The following is a 20,774-nucleotide window of genomic DNA, read 5'->3' as shown; positions in this document are numbered from 1 at the left end:
TGAGACACATACCTCCAGTTATACAGAAATGTGCTCAGTAATCATTTCTCTATAACACTTTCATTGCCAATCCTGCTGTCAAGTAGCTGCACTGACAGGCTGTGGTTAGTGCTGCCGGCTGTAGAGCTGTGCGTCCTGTCCTGTCTCCTGACTCCTATCTCCAGCCCAGGATGCAACACTGGAGAATGAAATGACCTTTTACAGCGCTGGAGATCACATTACATTGTATAACACTGGGGAATCACATTACATTGTATAACACTGGGGAATCACATTACACTGTATAACACTGGGGAATCACATTACACTGTATAACACTGGGGAATCACATTACACTGTATAACACTGGGGAATCACATTACACTGTATAACACTTGGGAATCACATTACACTGTATAACACTGGTGATCACATTACACTGTATAACACTGGGGAATCACATTACACTGTATAACACTGGGGAATCACATTACACTGTATAACACTGGGGAATCACATTACACTGTATAACACTGGGGAATCACATTACACTGTATAGCACTGGTGATCACATTACATTGTATAACACTGGTGATCACATTACACTGTATAACACTGGGGAATCACATTACACTGTATAACACTGGGGAATCACATTACACTGTATAACACTGGGGAATCACATTACACTGTATAACACTGGGGAATCACATTACACTGTATAACACTGGGGAATCACATTACATTGTATAACACTGGGGAATCACATTACATTGTATAACACTGGGGAATCACATTACATTGTATAACACTGGGGAATCACATTACATTGTATAACACTGGGGAATCACATTACATTGTATAACACTGGGGAATCACATTACACTGTATAACACTGAGGAATCACATTACACTGTATAACACTGGGGAATCACATTACATTGTATAACACTGGGGAATCACATTACATTGTATAACACTGGGGAATCACATTACATTGTATAACACTGGGGAATCACATTACATTGTATAACACTGGGGAATCACATTACATTGTATAACACTGGGGAATCACATTACATTGTATAACACTGGGGAATCACATTACATTGTATAACACTGGGGAATCACATTACATTGTATAACACTGGGGAATCACATTACACTGTATAACACTGAGGAATCACATTACACTGTATAACACTGGGGAATCACATTACATTGTATAACACTGGGGAATCACATTACATTGTATAACACTGGGGAATCACATTACATTGTATAACACTGGGGAATCACATTACATTGTATAACACTGGGGAATCACATTACATTGTATAACACTGGGGAATCACATTACATTGTATAACACTGGGGAATCACATTACATTGTATAACACTGGGGAATCACATTACATTGTATAACACTGGGGAATCACATAACACTGTATAACACTGGGGAATCACATAACACTGTATAGAATCACATTACAACAGTGAGGAATCAGATCACACTGTATAAAATCACATTGCACTGGCTAGCACTGGATTCTGTATAGGAGATGGGAGCCCAGGAGACAGGAGGGGGTGCTGTGTCTCCTTATACATGGCTGTAGGAGCGTGAGCCGCTGCCTGTCACATTAGTTACTTTATAGCAGAATTGGCCAAAAGTGATTGATCAGAATGGTTATGGAGCACGTTGCAGCTCTATCTTCCTATTGTGTGTGACTGACAGTAGGCTGTACTATTGTGCACTCTTACTGTACAGTGTTTGTTCTTTCAGGTGTTTATAACAGCTGTAAAGTTTTCCACTTACTTAGCAGCATGGCGTCTTGTTAACTCTCTAAAAGAAGAGCTGAAGCCATAATGGTCTTGTGATCCTTTAAATGTCTCTATAAAGTCTCGTTCACCTGGCTGGTTTTACGGTGCGGAGTCTGTGAGCAGATCTTGCTCAGCAAAACTTAGGAGAGGCAATGCTAAACCAGCTCTGCCCCTTCATTCTCAGGATATATAGTGGGCGGACCACAGTGATTATACAATAACTTTATGTGATAGGATTATTCCATTAAAGAGATTTTAGCATGATAATATATACAGAGGCTCTGGACCCTTGCATTGAGGTGTTTGTAGTGTTCGGCTGTATACTGTCCTCACACGTCCTGGGGGTTTATGTGGGTCACCAACTTTATAATGTCACCAAACAAATAGGTTTATTATTGTGAAGCCATCGCTCCTGGCATTCTCTGATGCCCTACAGCTCCTGTGTCTTGGTTCTGATCAAGGGCAACATCTATAAGGAGTGTCTGTGTCCTCCCAGTGTTGTGCAGGATTCCTTCCAGTTCCCTAGTTTTTACATATTAAACACATGCTGATTCTTTATCTCTCTATGTGAGTCTGGGATGAGGATATTAGACTGTGAGCACCATTAGGGACAAGGACTGGTGTGGACTCTTATGGGAAGGGGGTGTAGTGCATGTTACATAAACTAAAGGCCCTAATACACGGAGCAATAATCTGGCCAACCAGGCTTATTCGGCAGATTTTCTCTCTGTGTAATAAAGACAATGGTCAGCCAAAGAAATGATCATCGGTAGATCAATGTCTTTCAACCTGCTGAAAAATCATCAGCTGCTGACTGCGCATCGCTACATGGAATAGTGATGCACAGCTGATAACTGTAAAAAATAATTAAGTTTATACATGCTCCCTGGTGTTCCCCTGGCTTCTGCCCACTGTCTGACAGGCCGCACAGCCAATCACCGGCTGAGACAGGATAGCGCCGTGGTGAGTGAGTGGCAGGGCTGTGGAGTCTGAGTCGGAGCTAGTTTTGGCTGGAGTCGGCGTTGAAGTCGGAGCTAGCTTTGGCTGGAGTCGGAAAAAAATGTTCCGACTCCAGCTTTTAAAAACAAAAAAATCTTTAAAAATGTAGAATTGAATTTTGATATGAATTCTACAAGTTTTGCTCATGAATATATATTATGAGCAACATTCTAATGCGACACTGTCCCTATTACATAAGGGTGGTCGGGGAATATATCAGTAATACGACACTGTCCCTATTACATAAGGGTGGTCGGGGAATATATCAGTAATAGGACACTGTCCCTATTACATAAGGGTGGTCGGGGAATATATCAGTAATAGGACACTGTCCCTATTACATAAGGGTGGTCGGGGAATATATCAGTAATACGACACTGTCCCTATTACATAAGGGTGGTCGGGGAATATATCAGTAATAGAACACTGTCCCTATTACATAAGGGTGGTCGGGGAATATATCAGTAATAGGACATTGTCCCTATTACATAAGGGTGGTCGGGGAATATATCAGTAATACGACACTGTCCCTATTACATAAGGGTGGTCGGGGAATATATCAGTAATAGGACACTGTCCCTATTACATAAGGGTGGTCGGGGAATATATCAGTAATAGGACACTGTCCCTATTACATAAGGGTGGTCGGGGAATATATCAGTAATACGACACTGTCCCTATTACATAAGGGTGGTCGGGGAATATATCAGTAATAGGACACTGTCCCTATTACATAAGGGGGGTCGGGGAATATATCAGTAATAGGACACTGGCCCTATTACATAAGGGGGGTCGGGGAATATATCAGTAATAGGACACTGGCACTATTACATAAGGGTGGTCGGGGAATATATCAGTAATAGGACACTGGCCCTATTACATAAGGGGGGTCGGGGAATATATCAGTAATAGGACACTGTCCCTATTACATAAGGGTGGTCGGGGAATATATCAGTAATAGGACACTGGCCCTATTACATAAGGGGGTCATGGAAAAGTTGTCGGTCATCATTTGGCGTTTGTTTCTGAGCAGGAAGAGTCCATTGTGTGGGGGGCGCCTGTGCTGTTCTCTTCCTGGATGCTTGATGACTGTATATGAGCAGCAGTGTAATATGAAGATATCCTGTGTAATATAGAGGAGGAGGAGGAGGAGAGGAAGACATAAGTAGTGTAGCAGTAACCTCTGTCCTCAGTGTTGTGTTTTCTCTCTGGGATAATATTGTGTGTTTTTCTTCAGTGTTCAATGGCTGCAGCTGTGTGTATGTGTGTGCGTGCTATGGCTGCAGTAGGCTGTGTGTGTGCGCTATGACTGCAGCAGGCTGTGTGTGTGTGTGTGTGTGTGTGTGTGCGTGTGCGCTATGGCTGCAGCAGGCTATGTGCGTGTGCGCTATGACTGCAGCAGGCTGTGTGTGTGTGTGTGCGCGCTATGGCTGCAGCAGGCTGTGTGCATGTGCGCTATGGCTGCAGCAGGCTGTGTGCATGTGTGCTATGGCTGCAGCAAGCTCTGTGTTTGTGTGCGCACACTATGGCTGCAGCAGGCTGTGTGTATGTGTGCTATGGCCGCAGCAGGCTGTGTGTGTATGTGTGCTATGGCCGCAGCAGGCTGTGTGTGTGGTGTGCACTATGGCTGCAGTGGGCTGTGTGTGTGTGTGTATGGTATGGCTGCAGCGGGCTGTGTGTGTGTGTGTGTATGCTATGGCTGCAGCGGGCTGTGTGTGTGTATGCTATGGCTGCAGCATGCTGTGTGTGTGTGTGAGTGCGTGCTATTGCGTGCCCCCACAGTGACCTTCTATATCACTGTGTGACCTCTATATCACTATGTGTGACCCCCTGTATATCACTATGATTGACCCCCTGTATATCACTATGGCTGACCTCTATATCACAGGTATCTGGCATTGTTAGCAGTGTTTCTGTGTGTATGGTGAATATTTAGCTAGAAAGATAGAAGACTGTCAGCAGGAAAAGACCACCTGCTCCATGTAGTCCAGTTCTGAGTTTTTCAGGACATGGAGGCTGGAGACTGGCTGCATCCACTGCACACACAGGAGAAGCTGCTTTATATGTTTCCTTATTCCCTCAGAAATCATGTAGGACATTAGGGAGAAGCTGCTGAGCCAGTGTAATAAATAACTCCACTGGTATATGACTGGCCATTTAGGAAGGAGCAGGAGTCGGGAGTTGGAGTCTGTCCTGATAAAATTCAGGAGTCAGAGTTGGAGTTGGTCTTGAGAAAATTCAGGAGTCGGAGTTGGAGTCGGAGCTGCGGCTTATTCCACAGCCCTGATTGGAACCAGCTTTTTCTGGCATCCTGGGAGGATTGGCAGGGTGCAGAGCAGGGCTGAAAGGCTGTCTTGCTTGATGAGCGGAGCGCTTTGCTTCGTTTAGATGAGCAATTGACTCGTCTCGAATTATTACGATCGTTCGTATACTGATGCTAATTTTAACCATCGTTCTGTGTGTTATGGTGAGTGATTTCAGGTAGTCTGCAATTGGACTCTTAATGCTTACCTAAAGGACAGGTGTGAACAGAGCCATATATTAGATCTTTATGTGGAATTTGTATATAGTGCACAGTGGCAGGTGGAACATGTCTGCTGGATATCTAGAAGTGCTATATTAGTATGCTGCCCACAGAGACGGGATCTGTTCAGTCTGGTACTTATAGTCTTGCGGTAACTGTTCAGTCTTGTAGCTATACTGACCTGATGACCTTTATTTGTTCATTCTTCTGTCCATAGACACTGACTTCACACATTCTAAATTCATTGCTGAAAAGTTTTCCAACCTTGACATGACTCATGCATAATAATTCAGACAGGCCAAGGAAACCTCTGTGTCTTGTTAGGATTCTGCACTACTGCTCTGTATGCCGCAGGTTTTCCTATATAGTCTTAAAGGTGTTGTTCAGCCATACTACCACTACTTTGCATCAGGCAGAGTGAGATGCAGCTGGGTGGTATATTTGCCATGGCAGCTGGCTTATGCCTAGCGAGTATACTGCACAGGTCCCATGGGATCCATGATACTTTCTGGGCAGGTTCCGTGAGGTTGTACTTTTCTGGCCCCATTGTGTGAATAGGATTCTTGAAAATATCATTCGGCATGTCAGTAGACACGTCTCCCATGTAAACATAGGCACCTTCCCAGGGTGGTTACCACTTCTAAGCTCCAGGAATGTCTATGCTGTTGTGTTTGCTGTCCACATAGCGGAGCCGTTTGTGGTGTTATGAGTGGATAGATAGGAGAGTGGCTTTACTAATGTCTGCTACGTGACCCACTAATCTTTACTTTGCATAGTCTGCAAGGTTAGCCGCCTTTCTTTATGGCTGTACGTGAACAGTGGAAATGCCTACACTACAGATATGTCTGTGGATTTATGATTAAATGGCTGAAGGCCGCGCATTATGTAATCTATTACCTACCTGACTAAGCAGTCCTTGGAAATCTACTCAGACCTCTTAATCCCAGGTAGGAAAATAAGAACAGCCTTGTCCCATGATTTCTATATCAGGCTGCTAATCCCTGGAGCCTTGTAGCCCGACACTTAGGAACCCATGGCCGGACCCTAACCTTTTAGCTGGTTGCCCCCAGAGCCACCTTGTAAAATGGGCTGAGCTAATAGCAAATACTGGTTCTGGGTAAAAGATAGAAGAGAACCAGTAGTCGGATTACAACATGCCGATTCCTACCTAAAAGAGAAGCTGCCACTAAAGTTTGGCAGCAGCTTAAAGGGGTTGTCCGGCGATAAAAAATTATTTACAGAATAACACACATTACAAAGTTATACAACTTTGTAATGTATGTTATGTCTGTGAATGGCCCCCTTCCCCGTGTTTCCCCCCACCCACGCTAGAACCGGAAGTGTGGTGCATTATACTCACCGCATCTCGTGTCGTCCACGGTCTCCGATCCTCAGCAGTGTCGTCTTCTTCGGGAGGCCGGCGGATCTTCCCGAGTGCCGGCCGCCCTCTGCAGCGTCATCCGAAGCTCAGCCGCGATTGGCTGAGCATAACTGTGCTCAGCCAATCGCGGCTGAGCAGCTGATGACGTGGCCGATAATCACTCAGTGTCCTAGCGCATGTTGAAAGACAATGATCAGCCAACATACACAGTGTCTGTAGAAAAGATCCCGGCACTCGCCAATAATTTTCTTTCATTTATTCAGTGCAGATGCATCAATAGTTACAATCACAACAGGTTTTGGCCAGGCATGGCTTTCATCAGCTTGGGTTGTGCTAGGATTTTCCCTACATATTGCTGGTTTTCCCACCACAAGTACCACCGACCAACATAGTGCCGACTTTCTACTTTTACTTGCCATGCACAATGTCGGCTGATCATCGCTCCGTGTAACAGGAGCAGTGGTAGCAAACTGCCGCTGACTTCAATGGGCTGCCCGAACGATCTAAGGATTTTTTTCGGGCAGCCCCTCCTGTTGCTTTTTACTCACTGTCTGTGTGTAATGGCACCGGCAGCAAGCGTGGAACAAGGGGGAAGTGAGTGCTGAGCTATCAGCACTCGCTTCCCCAGCACATTGGGTATAATACATAATACGGCTTTAATTCCCCTCTCTCATGTCAGAACCCGTGCATGCTCAGCAGAGCTCAGTGTGCATATGTTGTTGGGTGAGATAGCTGCTTGCTGAACTTGAAATACAAGGTAAGGCTCATGTTGTAAAGCTGGGGCAGATAAACCACTACCAGCAAAAGATTATGCTGAATAAACCCATAGACCAGCAGGCTATAAGCAGTCTTCTATAATGCCTGTTCTTTTGAATTCTGTAATGTATCAGGCTATGCTCACAATTATGGTGTGTCGAAGACTGCCAGAGCATAATAGGAGTTGTAGTTGTGGAACATTGGTCCGATACTCACTGAGTAATGTGACTGCAAGTGCAGTTGAAATTCTGTGCTACGTTAAAGGGTTGTCCAGGCAGACATTCGGTTTTTAATGTCACTGAGGCTGCAGAGATATAAAAAACAGGTATACTCACCTGACCTGCTTCTCCGCCGCTGCTGGTTTCCTGACCGCCTGGTTCTTTTACTAGTTCCACTGAGTAGGCATTTTTTGCCCACATGGAACATTAGCTGAACTAGAAAAGATGACTGGGATTTTCTATAGATTTAATGTAGCATTATTATTATTATTATTATTATTGTTATTGTTATTGTTATTGTTATTATTATTATTGTTATTAGTAAAATAATAACAATAATAATAACAATAATGTTATATCTGGCACCTCTTTCACTGTGCGGGAGCATAGTCCAACTCTTCTTATGCATTAAAAGTGTCAATAAGATGCGGACGATATCTTCTATAGACTATATTGTATAGTGTCTATTACACAGACAGATTACCTGCCAGATCAGGTAGCTGTCTCCCTGTGAGATGGAGCCAGTGATGAGCGAGGAAATGCTCTGGGATTCTCTGAAATCCAGTCAGTCCATGCCCCCTGTCTATGAGCCACTGACAAAGAGCATTGCTGTGTGTTACGTGGTCAGTCACCCGTCTATGTAGCCGCCGTCTCATCCTACAGTTCCCTGTCTGGACAGATGTCATTTTCCCCCAGAGATGAAAGCTGATCGCTGTAGGTTACAGAAAATGAATCAGCAGATTGTGGGGATCAGCTGATTGGTAACATTTTTAGCCATTTCTAGCTCTAAAACTGTAACCAAATCTTTTCTTTGCCTCCTTTGGTGTCAATAACTTGATGTGTTCTGCCTGAGGTCATAATGCTGCAGGAGCTGATGCAACCGCACATGGGACTGTCATCACACTGCATGGTCACAGTGACTGGGCTGTGCTTAATAGAAAAAGTGGGGTCATTCCTTTAGCTTATAGCAATAGTTTCTTTCCAAATACATACGTAGAAACACAGACATTCTATTCATTGGTCTGTAGAACAAAAAGATATAAGAAGGGACTGCTTGGTGCCTTTGGGGCCTTATCCATTTCACTTTCACTGAGGAACAGCCAAAACAAGTAGCTACCAGGGTGGTACTGTTACCGACCCGTATCTTTTAGAGGTTTTTGATCCTGTCTCAGTCATGTATAATAATTAACCCTTTGAGGACCAGGCCCAAAATGACCCAGTGGACCGCGCAAATTTTGATCTTAGTGTTTTCGTTTTTCCCTCCTCCCCTTCTAACAGCTCTAGCACTCTCAGTTTTCTATCTACAAGCCATGTAAGTGCTTGTTTTTTACAGGAATAGTTGTACTTTGTAATGGCGTCTTTCATTTTACCATAATATGTATGATGGAATTCCAAATATATTATTTATGAAGATATAAATAGGTGAAATCGAAAAAAAGAATGCAATATGGTAACGTTTGGGGGGTTCCTGTGTCTACATAATACACTATATGGTAACAGCGACATGATACTATTATTCTATAGGTCAGTCCGAACACAACCATATGCAGGTTACACAGATTCTCTAATGTAATATATGTATTTTTTTATGGAATCCTTTTTTTTGGCAATTAAATATTAATAAAATGGGCCTATAATGACGCTTATAACGGTTTTATTTTTTCACCTACGGGGCTGTATGGGGTGTCATTTTTTCCGCCATGATCTCTAGTTTTTATTAATACCATATTTGTGAAGATCGGACGTTTTGATCACTTTTTATAGATTTTTTAAAATATATAATGTAACATAAAATCGGTAATCTGCTCACTTTTTCCCCTCTTTTCGTGTACGCCGTTCACCGATCACAATGACGCTTGTTATATTTTAATAGATCGGACAATTACGCACGCTACGGTATATTATATGTTTATCTATCTATTTATTTATTTTTATATGTTTTATTTATATAATAGGAAAGGGGGGTGATTTAACTTTTATTGGGGGAGGGGTTTTGGGGTAGTGTAATAGTGTTTTGAACTTTTTTTTTTTTTTTTACACATTTGAAGTCCCTTTGGGGGACTTTTACATCCAGTACTTTGATTTCTATACTGATAATTGCTATGCCATAGGCATAGCATTGATCAGTGTTATCGGCGATCTGCTCATTGAGCATGCCTGTGCAGGCTCAGTGTAGCAGATCGCCGATCGGACCGCACGGAGGCAGGTGAGAGACCTCCGGCGGTTCGTTTCAACTATCGGGACCCCCGCAGTCACACTGCGGGGGTCCCGATCGGTAAGTGACAGGGGACTCCCCCTGTCACTTACACGTAAACGCCGCGATAGCGGCGTTTAAGGGGTTGATGACACGCGGCAGCGCAATCGCTGCAGCGTGTCATTACCGGTGAGGTCCCGGCTGCTCACTGCAGCCGGCCCCCATCTCCTATGAAGCGCGCTCCGCTCCGGAACGCGCTTCATAGCGGGAGAAACACCCAGGACGTAGAGTTACGTCATGGGTCGTCTGGGGACAGACTTCCATGACGTAACCCTACGTCCAGGGTCGTCTAGGGGTTAAATTCTTATTTTGTGTTTATTCATCAAGTCAATTTTTCAAAACTATAGACTAATGTATTCTGCTTCTCCCACAGCTTTCCAAGACCAATTTTTCCAACAACAATGATTTCCGGGCTCTTCTGCAGTCTCTGTATGAGACCTTCAAGGAGTTCAAGATGCACGAGCAGATCGAGAATGAGTGCATCATCGGCCTGCTCCAGCAACGCAGCCAGACCGTGTACAATGTACACTCCGACAACAAGCTCTCTGAGATGCTCGTCCTGTTCGAGAAAGGGCTAAAAAATGTGAAGGTAAGCTACTGTACCACAGAAAAGGTTGGTTTGTGTATACATACACACACTGGCTTGCAAAAGTATTCAGTACTTTGTAGAGCCACGTTCAGAAGAAATTACAGCTTCAGGTGCTATAAGTTTGCCATATCTTGCCTCTGGGATTTTTACCAATTCCTCAAGGCAAAATTGCTGCATCTCCTTCAGGTAAGATGTTTCCTCTGATGAACCACAATCTTCAAGTCTGACTACAGCTTCTCTGTGGGATTAAAGTCTGGGCCATGACTAGGCCACTACAATACATTTACATGTTTCCCCTTAAATCACTCGAGTGCTGCTTTAACAGTGTTGCTTTGGGCAATTGTAGTGTTGGAAGGTAAAACTCCGTCCCAGTCTCAAATCACTGACAGACCCAAACGGGTTTTGCTCAAGATTATCCCTGTGTTTAGCTCCATCCATCTTCCCCCTGACTCGGAGCAGTTTCCCAGTCCCTGCCGTTTTCCCCACACCATAATACTGGATTTGATGGTGCTCTGGGGGATCATAGAAGATTGTTATTTTTATACCCCAACCCTGACTTTTTCCCTGACTAGTGGTGCCTTGTGCTTTATGGTGTCTCGGGCCATTCAGAAATGGTGTTTATATTCTAACAGACCATGTGACACTTAGATTGCACACAGGTGGGCTTTATTTTACTAAGCATGTGACTTCTGACGGAAATTGGTTGCACCAGAACATTTTACAGGCTTCATAGCAAAAGGAGTGAATACATATGCACATGATAATTTTTGTTTTATTTCCAATTTTTTTAAATGTTTTTCTTTTCATTTCACCAAATGAGGAGAAAAACAGACATGGCCGCACGTCTGCATGCTAGGCACTGATATATAGGAAACTGCTGTAGTGTGGCCAAATGTAATGTTACACACTGCTTTGTATCCACCTCAGTGACTCATGAGTCAGTCTCTTTGGAAAATTACAGCAAAATCTGAATGGGTTGTCATGGGAATCTGCTTCACTTGTTCTTTGCACTATATATATGTGTAGAGAACATCTTTTCCCACTGATACCTTACCAGTGCTTTCCTTTAAAAATGCATGTAACGGCCTTGCATGTCAATCTGGGATTGGAAACTATGCACACAATCTCTATTGTGGCCAATGAGTCGGATGCTGCTTTGATCAGCGATCAGCCGAGGATCAGGCATTTTCCCACTCCACGGCTGATTGCTGACATTTTTACATGCACCGATTATTGGCTGAAAAAGCGTTTCTAGCAATGCTCCTTGCCAGTAATCATTTGTGTATAAGGTGCTTTAGGCTGAATTACACCTATACAGCATTGTTACAGCTGCAATACCTGCACTGTGCACAGTCTGGTTCTTTTCAGTAAAATAGTGTGATGTCTGAGCCCTGCAGCTTGTAATACTGATGCTTAGAGGGATTCTCACTCACCCACCCCTGTGCTTTGCCCCCATTTGCAACGTTCTTTGCCCTGCAGGACGCTGTTGCTTTGTGGCTGCGAGTGTCTGGTATGGCTGGAAAAAAGTATAAAGTGTATGGAGATCTTTAGTAGAGGTCCTCTGTCCATTGCAGGGCAGCTCCTAGCAATAGCTTTCATTTTACAGGGCTGTAGTCATGTGACCCCTTTAAATGTAGTATTAGTAAATGATTTCACCCCCCTCTGTATTGCATTACATGAATTCTTAGAACATGTCAAGGAAGTCTGAGATTGTACACAACTTGTGACATCGCCTTCCTATAAGATTTCCTCATAATAAATCTTCATTCTGCTGACAACTTGTGTTAACTACTTTTGCTGTGTAAGATGTGTAACTTGTAGTTTACCAGGTCATATGCCGCACATAAAATGTTCTCACCCAGTCATTGTTCTGTGCTCGCAGGATGAATATGAGCAGCTGAACTATGCCCAGCAGCTGAAGGAGAGGTTGGAGGCTTTCACCAGCGACTTCATCCCTCACATGAAGGAAGAGGAGGAGGTGAGTGAGCTCTGGTCCTGTCCATTATCCCTGTCCTTATAGCAGCCATCTACAGAAGGATGGCTGCTACCACCTTGTTACCAGTCACTCTGATTTCTCATTTCTATAGTCTTCCAATTGTGTTGTTTTTCCGTCCAATGTTTGCTTTTACGGAGACTAAATATCTGTTCTCAGGTTTTCCAGCCCATGTTGATGGAATACTTTACTTATGATGAGCTGAAGGACATTAAAAAGATGGTGATCGCCCAACACTGCTCCCAGAAAGATCCCACAGAACTGCTCAGAGGGCTGAGTCTCTGGAATGAGGCTGAAGAGCTTCACAAGGTGCTCAAGTACTCTGTGGATGAAAAGGCGGAGGAGGGTAAGGCCTGGGACCAGTAGTAGACAGTAAGGTTCTATAGACATGACATTTAATTTTTGCATGTTTAAGGTCTGAACAGCAGAATAGAATTGTGACCAGAACGTCTATATCAGTTCACACTATGCCACTGACATCTCTTAGCACACTAGTATGCAGAACTATTCTGCACTTTTCAAGACTAGACTAGTGTATTATTCCCACCCTCCTGTCATACATGAGACTCAACAGATTAGCTGAATTCTGAATTTTGCAATATTTTTACGAAGTTGCTCAACATTGTGTGGGATATTGTGAAATTTTGCATCACAGCTTCTGTCTTCATCGTACCGTAGCTTCAATAGCGCCTTTTGAACATTGAATTCTATTCCTATGGTCAGGACAATTGTTGTCATGGTATGAAGAGTCTTTGTATATCCCCAACCTTATTCATTCCCCTCCTCATTGTAAGCTAGCAGACATGGGCACTGTCTTAATATATAAGCCTCACATTATTTTTTCTCTGCTGCATTGTTACTTGTAGCTCATTATAGTCCTTTTATAATGTATAAATATGTGGGAGATGTTGGAGTTAGGTAACTTCAGAGCCGCGGTATATTCCCAGATATTTAGGATGTGTTCTTGTTGTTACAGAGCCAGCAGCTCAGCCGAGCGCAACATCAATTTGTCATCTTCCTCCGGAGGTAATGCTGAAAATTTTTAGTTACCTTAATCCGCAGGAGCTGTGTCGCTGTAGTCAAGTGAACAGTAAATGGGCACAGCTGGCAAAGGCTGGATCTCTCTGGAAACATCTGTATCCGGTGCTGTGGGCTAGAGGTGAGTCACATCTGTGTTATAATAAGCGGACACCACACTCCACATCTGGTTATTGACTTGGGGCATAGGCATAGGGACTGTCCTGTTTAATATGCATCAGCTCATGTTCTCCCTTTGGTACAGTATTTTATTGCATTAACTTTTGTGTCCTTGATTGGTTACATTGTTGATGTGCTGTTTAGCAGGTATGTAGAAACTTTGGTAAAACTAGCAGTTCTTTCAGCCTCCTAAGGGGGCAGCACTGCTGGAACATCCCGCAGCTATCCAATCTGTATGGTCCGATTGAAGACTTAATAATTTCACATAGTTGATCTATCTTTAGTTTCTTAGCAGTTGGTATAATGACAAAGGTTGTGTCATGTAACAGATACCAGCGAGCTTCCATCTGACCGCCTGCTTAGTTTTTTTGGTGTTGTGTGACACGGTTGGGACAGTACATTGCTTAGTCATGCCTTGTAATGTTTACCTTGAGACTTTACAGCTCATTTCCTTTTTTTGCATTGTGATAAGTGTTTTTTTTATAGGGAACTGGTACAGCGGGGCAGCTACTCACCTTGACACTGAGCCGGATGAGGACTGGGTGTCTAGAAGGAAAGACGAAAGTCGCGCTTACCAGGAATGGGATGAGGATGCCGACATTGATGAGTCTGGTAAGAAACTGGTTTGTTCATTACTCGGAATTCCGTTATTAGCTAGAACATGTAATATACTGTAAGACTGTATATTTATATATGAAATACCTCTCTATAATGACAAAATAGCCAAAATGACATTGAGTCCTGTGCATATACTAACTGCATGCCAACATTGTGTGAAAGTAACCCTAGGCTAGGGCTGTGCGATATGGCCAAAAAATAAAATCTCGAGATTTTTTTTTCTTTTCTATTTGGTAAATAGAACAGTTTTCTCCCTGCAACGTCAGATACTATTTTAATGACGTTTGAGACAACTGTATTGCTTCCCATTGTAACGGCTCCCCTGTGCCCCCATGTAGTAGACAAGCCCCCTCTGTGCCCCATATAAGTAGTCTTCCCAAATATGTGCCCTATGTACTCTGTGTCCCTATATAGTATAGGAGATGTTCTTTGTGCCTCCATCTAGGTAGGGTGTAGTAGTGGAAATATAGTGGATAAGGGGTGTAGTAGTACAGGTATAGATGAGGGGTGTAGTAGTAGTACAAGAATAGATGAGGGGGATGGGGCAGCTGAGTGGGACTGGTACAGACTGGTGGTGATTGAGGGGGACTGGGGCAGCTAAGGGAGACTGAGGGGTGAATGGGGCAGCTAAGGGAGACTGGGGCAAATGAGGGGGACTGGGGGTGACTGAGGGGGGAATGGGGCAGCTGAGGGAGACTGAGGGGGACTGGGGGTGACTGGGACAGCTTAGGGGGACTGGTGGTGACTAAGGGGTGAGTGGGGCAGCTGAGGGGGACTAAGGCAGGAGTGCACATAGCCCTCCTTCTCCTCCACTCACCCTGGCACACATGTTCCCCTCCCAGTTACACATGCAGGTCCGCGGTCTGTGGAGGAGGCAGCAGGGACTGCAGGATAAGGAGAGAGCGTCGCTGTTCCAGGACCCGCAGTGACGCTATCTCTTTATCCTGCAGTCCCGGCGGTGTCCTCTACAGACCAGGGACCTGCATATGTGACGGGAGGGGAGTGGGGCGCAGGTCAGCGGCGGCTCTGTTAAAAGTCTGGAGGCCGCCGGCGCCGCATTTCACCCTGCCGCCGCCCGGCCTGCACCTCACCTCACCCCGCCGCCTGGCCTGCACCTCACCCCACCGCCCAGCCTGCACCTCACCGCGCCGCCCGGTCTGCACCTCACCGCGCCGCCCGGCTTGCACCTCTTTCCAGTCCGGACACCTCTGCACCTCTTTCCGATCCCGCCTGACACCACTCTGCCCACAATGATTTTTTGTGAAAATCGAATTTACAATTTTCACAGAAATTGTTTCTAACTTTCTGGGCCAATTAATCAAATTAATTTGATTAATCGCCCTGCCCTACCCTAGGCTTTGCTTAAAATCCAGTAGGGATCCTAGGGTACATGCAAAACATATCCATAAGCCCTCATACACCCAGCATATACCAAGAGCATCCTCATGGTGTACACTGTGCTAGTATAAAATGGCATTCTTTTTATCTTTTTTACAATATAGGTGATTGTAGTGTGCTGCACTATTCTATACAATATAATATAGTAAAGAAAAAAGGTACATGATGTGGTGCTGACATATGCAATTGTGTGCCTGTTGGGGAATACTTCTAAAATACACCTCCAGCACAAACAACAAAGGAAGTGTGAGCGGACGCTAAATAAAGGGTTCTCATGAGCTGCTGGACTGACTTAATCTTTTTGTTACAGAGGAGCCTGAAGATGAGGGTTACTCTTCCTCCATAAGTGTGGCACAGCAAGAGAAAGAAATACTGCATGGGTTGATTCAGAATATTCTTCCCAATGTTGGTCCTTCAGTGAAGACCCTTGTACTTGCATACAGTTCAGCCGCCAGCAGCAAAATGGTATGCACATATACAGAGAGATTTACCTGTGATCAGTATTTCAGTATCTGCGGCATATTCTTATAATGGCTGATTTTCCTTTATAGATTCGGCAGATGCTTAAGTTTTGTCCCAATCTAGAACACTTGGATCTTACACAGACAGATGTTACAGACTCTGCTTTTGATGGGTAAGTCTATGTAATGTGGGATGGAGAATAGAAACTGATGATTTATTCATATCAGTGATATTCAGAAACTTTAGGTTCTTTATTAGGTGTCTATTACATCACAATGTAGTGCAGGGTGAGTGGGCATGCCGGGAGCATCAAGCCGTGTGGCACCATGATGCGATTGACACCCAATAAAGAAGTTTCTGCATGCAAGTACCATTGAGTGCCTTCATCTTTTACCCTCTCGTGGAGATTGTACAGACTGTTGCTGGCTATAGTGCACCACCTTAGTCCAATAGAGTCCAGTAAACGCTCCAGGGGTTGCTGGGTCCAGTAGGGCCAAGTCTTATTTCTTTGCCGAATGTCTCATGGCAGCTCTGTCAGCTATTCTTTAGTCGTATGCATAGATACCTTTTGTTGTATACTGTTCCTGCTTTTTGTATGTCACCATCACTTCAGGCCCCAGTATAGGGTGAAATGTTGACATGTTTCTTTTAGGGTGCATTCACACATACAGGATCCGCAGCAGATCTGCAGCCGATTTGATGCTGTGTTCAGTTATTTAGATCAAATCCACTGCGATATGGTGTGTGTGAAGCTACCCTTACAATCTATGAAACTAGATATTCAAGATGACAATTGTTATATAAGATCTTTTGGTATCTGTATTTATTTCATCTGCAGCGCCATTCCCAACCAACCTGTGTGATTGAAGCCATGATGCACTCACCATGTTGGTTGGAAGTGTGGCTGTTTCAGATAGCAAGGCTAAAGGCCCCTCATTCCAGGCAGAGGTCAGCCAGCTCATTACATGTTATGTCACATTTTATAGGTATATACAGTTATACTAGTTTTCCCACTTAAAAAGTCACTGCCTATCCATAGGGTGAGAACAGGGGTCCTGTGTTCCCTGCTTGAATGTAGCTGTGGTTGGCCATGTGTGCTGCTGCCCCAATAAGCTGAAAGAATAAGCCAGGAATAGCAATCCCCTCCATCGTAACACCATGGCACTTTGCTACACATGGGGATACTACTGTTAAGATAATGACTAGGTATCATAGTATTTTTTACATTGGAATACCTTGTCATATAATTTTATTAATACAGCTTTCTTCTTTTCAGGTGGTATTTTGGCAGCTGTCAAACTCTGCATCACGTTGACTTGTCTGGATGTGATAAGATCAGCGACCTAACGCTGGAAAGGCTCAGTCTGGCCCTTGGCGTGCTTCCGTCTTACAGGAAAAGTTTATTAAAGTGTTCCGGAAACAACAAAAATGTCAAATCAGCCTGGGGGCGAAAAGACATGACCAACAGGATGAGGACTAACACCATGCAGTGCATCGGTGGCCAGTGTGGATTATTTCCTGAAGAATTATGGACACAGTCTAGTCATTGTGATGGCTACCCGTCTTCACCTTTCTGGATTTTACAATCCGAGAGGCTGGCTGATATTGAGGATGCAGCGGACTGGAAGTATAGGAATTCTGATGGACTTTGTGTTTTGGAGATGTCCTCCAATATGACTTGTTTTGCTAATGGATTTTGCAACAGGAAGCCAATGCCTGGAATGAGGACTAATGGTGGCTGGCAGCAGCGACTCCAGTCAGATGCTTATACCTATTGTGGCCATTCATTTTGTTCTGCTGGAGCAAAACTAAGGACTATACAGGCACTCCCAGAAGCCTCTGCTGTGTGCAAAGGTGGCAAAAGGACTACTCAGTCAGAGGTCACAGACTCTTTCTCTGGGAGTGCAAAATGTGAGCCTAGTGCTGCACGTGTGTTACAGTTACTCAGCCTCTCGGGTTGTCATCAGATCACAGATCATGGGCTCAGGTTAGTGGATCTTTTACTTTCTCTTAGTTTAACCATCTGACTGTTACCATTGTTTGTGGCTGGTTAGAAGTGATCAGTTCAGGGGAACCTGTCTCATTTACATGGGTATTCTCATCTGGGCATGTTATGATAAACTGATCACTGGGGGTCTATACAACCATTTTAATATGTTAATATGTTTGAGCTGTGGGTAGCTTGTTACAGAGCAGGAGAAGTTGAGCAGATTTGATGTATAGAATTGTTGGTAAAAATTTAAAGGAACATGTGTGTTTATTTATTGTCTGCGTAGGTTGCCAGTGGGGGGTCCTGCTCAGTTGCTGGCATTTATCTGCGCCCACTGGACTCTGGAAGTGACTGCCAGCTGTAATTCACTTTCCAAACTGCTGACACTGTTAGATGCTGCTAGGACAAGGAGACACATGGTACTTTTACATATACAGCTGTCCTTCCAGAACATAGAAAATGCTTTTATTCTCTGGTCGAAGAGGCGTTTCCGAACTCCTGAAGTGCAGCAAGCTGTAACACCTCCTTACCCCCCCATACCTGAGCCTGTCTGGGGCTCCATGTCTGGGTGTCAGTCAAGCAGGGGGAGCAATTCCAGCTTGCAACTATGTAGGAGCTTGGAAAAACCTCTTTGACTCTACTCTTTGTTCCAGACAAGAAAAGCATTTTTCTACATTCTGGAAGCACAGACAGATATATGAGAAGTATAGTGTGTCTCCTTGACCTAACAGCTATCTAACAGTGTCTGCAGTTTGGAACATAAATTACAGCTGACAGATTCCCTTTTAAGCCCTGAAAGTTTGTTGGGTTAAGGAAAAAATGGCCATTCCCCAATACAAATATAGTACATAGTAATCTGCCCATCTTTTCCTGCTCTGTAATATGATGGAGGCAGCTTAGATTGTTTAACATGACAGGTTACCTTTTACCAAGTAATTTGAAGTGTATCTATTTCCTTACATGTCCTTATTGTTAAATTCTGATGATATAGAGAACAATTCTGATAAAAAAGGTAAAAGGAGATGTGCTGATTGGGCTCCTAGAACGGCTGTGTGCACCTCACAGCTAAATCTCCTATGGTGTCAGGGGTATCGGGCTCTGTAGGCTTCATGTTTGGTAAAATGCTTCCTAATCCTGTGCGCGAGGCAGGGGGAGAGCCATGACTAGTCATGACCCTCAGTTCTGTTGCGCGCTCTGCAGGGTGGTTGACAGGCAAGGAGGCCTGTTAGTGGCCGCTTAAGGGACTCCTTGTCTGTCCATCACCCTGCAGAGCGCGCAACAGAACGGGGGGTCCTGACTAGTCACAGCCCCCTGCCTCACTCACAGGATTAAAAAGTATTTTACCTGATGGGAAGTCTACGGAGCCTGGAACCACTGACACCATAGGAGACCCAGCTGCAAAGTCTGTGCAGCAATTCTGGGGGCTTAGTCAGCACAAATGTGCAGGATGGTTCCTTTTAAGTAATTTCATTGTAACATATATGTGGCTGCCAAGTCATCAAGGGTGAAACTTTGCCTGAAGGCAGCTTCTCATCATATTACCTGAAGTTTTAATCAAGTTTCCATGTTAAAGAATAAATCTTGTAGGTTTCTTTTCTATAAATCTAAAGCCTAAGCGAAGATAAGAACCTGTGCAATATGTGTTATTACAGAGAGCTGCCTCTTCATGTACCAATCTCTGATTGCTTCTCCCACCTACATTAATCATCGAATTTGCACACCAGAATCACAGACCTCCCGGCATCATGTATTATTTATGATGCCGAGAGCTCCGAATCTGCTTAAATCTTTGCCTGGCTATGTCAATACAGTAGCATGTGATTTGAACAGGTTCGAGCCCCCGGTGTCATAACAATACACGATACCGGGAGGTCTGTGATTACGATGCGCAGATGCAGCCATTCACGCTACATGTGAATGCAGCCTCCGGCTATGTTCCCACCCAGTATTTTTGCTCATTATTTGCAACCAACCCCAGGAGTGGATTGAAAACACAGGCTATGCTCACACACTGTTGAAATGTAGTGGATGGCTGCCATTAAATGGCAAATAACGGCCATTATTTAAAAACAATTATTTGGCAATTATTTGCTAATAAATTGCGGCCATCCACTACATTTCAACAGTGTGTGAGCATAGCCTGTGTTTTCAATCCACTCCTGGGGTTGGTTGCAAATAATGAGCAAAAAATACCGTGTGGGAACATAGCTGTAAGGCCCTATTACACGGGACGATTATCGTGTGAAAAATCGTTAAATCGATCGAATTTAAACGATAATCGTTCTTTGTAATTGCAGGCAACGATCGAAAAATCTTTCGTATGTCGTGGATCGTTGATTTAGATCTGAACCTTAAAATATTGTTAATCGTTCGCTGTAATTCCACATTCGTTCGCTCAAGTTCTGCACTTTTTCACTAATCGTTCAGTATAATAGCACATTGCCCATTGTTTTGCTGAGATCAGAAGGAATAAACCATCGTAATATTGATCATATCTAACGGCCATCGTTTTGTGTAATATGGCGAACATTTTCAGGTTAACAATAAACAATCTCGTTTGCGATTGTTTATCGTTAGTCGCTAATCATTAAAAAT

At 43.9% G+C, this 20,774-nt stretch overlaps 1 protein-coding gene across 1 annotated transcript in view; it reads left to right on the top strand.

Annotated features, from left to right (window-relative positions):
* The window catches only part of FBXL5 (F-box and leucine rich repeat protein 5), a 30,435-nt gene that overhangs the window by 6,902 nt on the left and 2,759 nt on the right, over positions 1–20,774 (top strand). The window contains exons 2-9 of the mRNA XM_069977428.1: positions 10,306–10,521; positions 12,404–12,499; positions 12,674–12,860; positions 13,491–13,673; positions 14,198–14,323; positions 16,038–16,192; positions 16,279–16,361; positions 17,466–18,176. Coding sequence (XP_069833529.1) covers positions 10,306–10,521; positions 12,404–12,499; positions 12,674–12,860; positions 13,491–13,673; positions 14,198–14,323; positions 16,038–16,192; positions 16,279–16,361; positions 17,466–18,176 — 1,757 coding nt within the window. The remainder of the gene's footprint in view (positions 1–10,305; positions 10,522–12,403; positions 12,500–12,673; positions 12,861–13,490; positions 13,674–14,197; positions 14,324–16,037; positions 16,193–16,278; positions 16,362–17,465; positions 18,177–20,774) is intronic.

This window comes from Dendropsophus ebraccatus, chromosome 7, assembly GCF_027789765.1.
Source record: "Dendropsophus ebraccatus isolate aDenEbr1 chromosome 7, aDenEbr1.pat, whole genome shotgun sequence".
Lineage (NCBI taxonomy): Eukaryota > Metazoa > Chordata > Amphibia > Anura > Hylidae > Dendropsophus > Dendropsophus ebraccatus.
The sequence above is the reverse complement of the archived record's forward strand: the minus strand, read 5'-3'. Positions and strand labels throughout refer to the sequence as shown.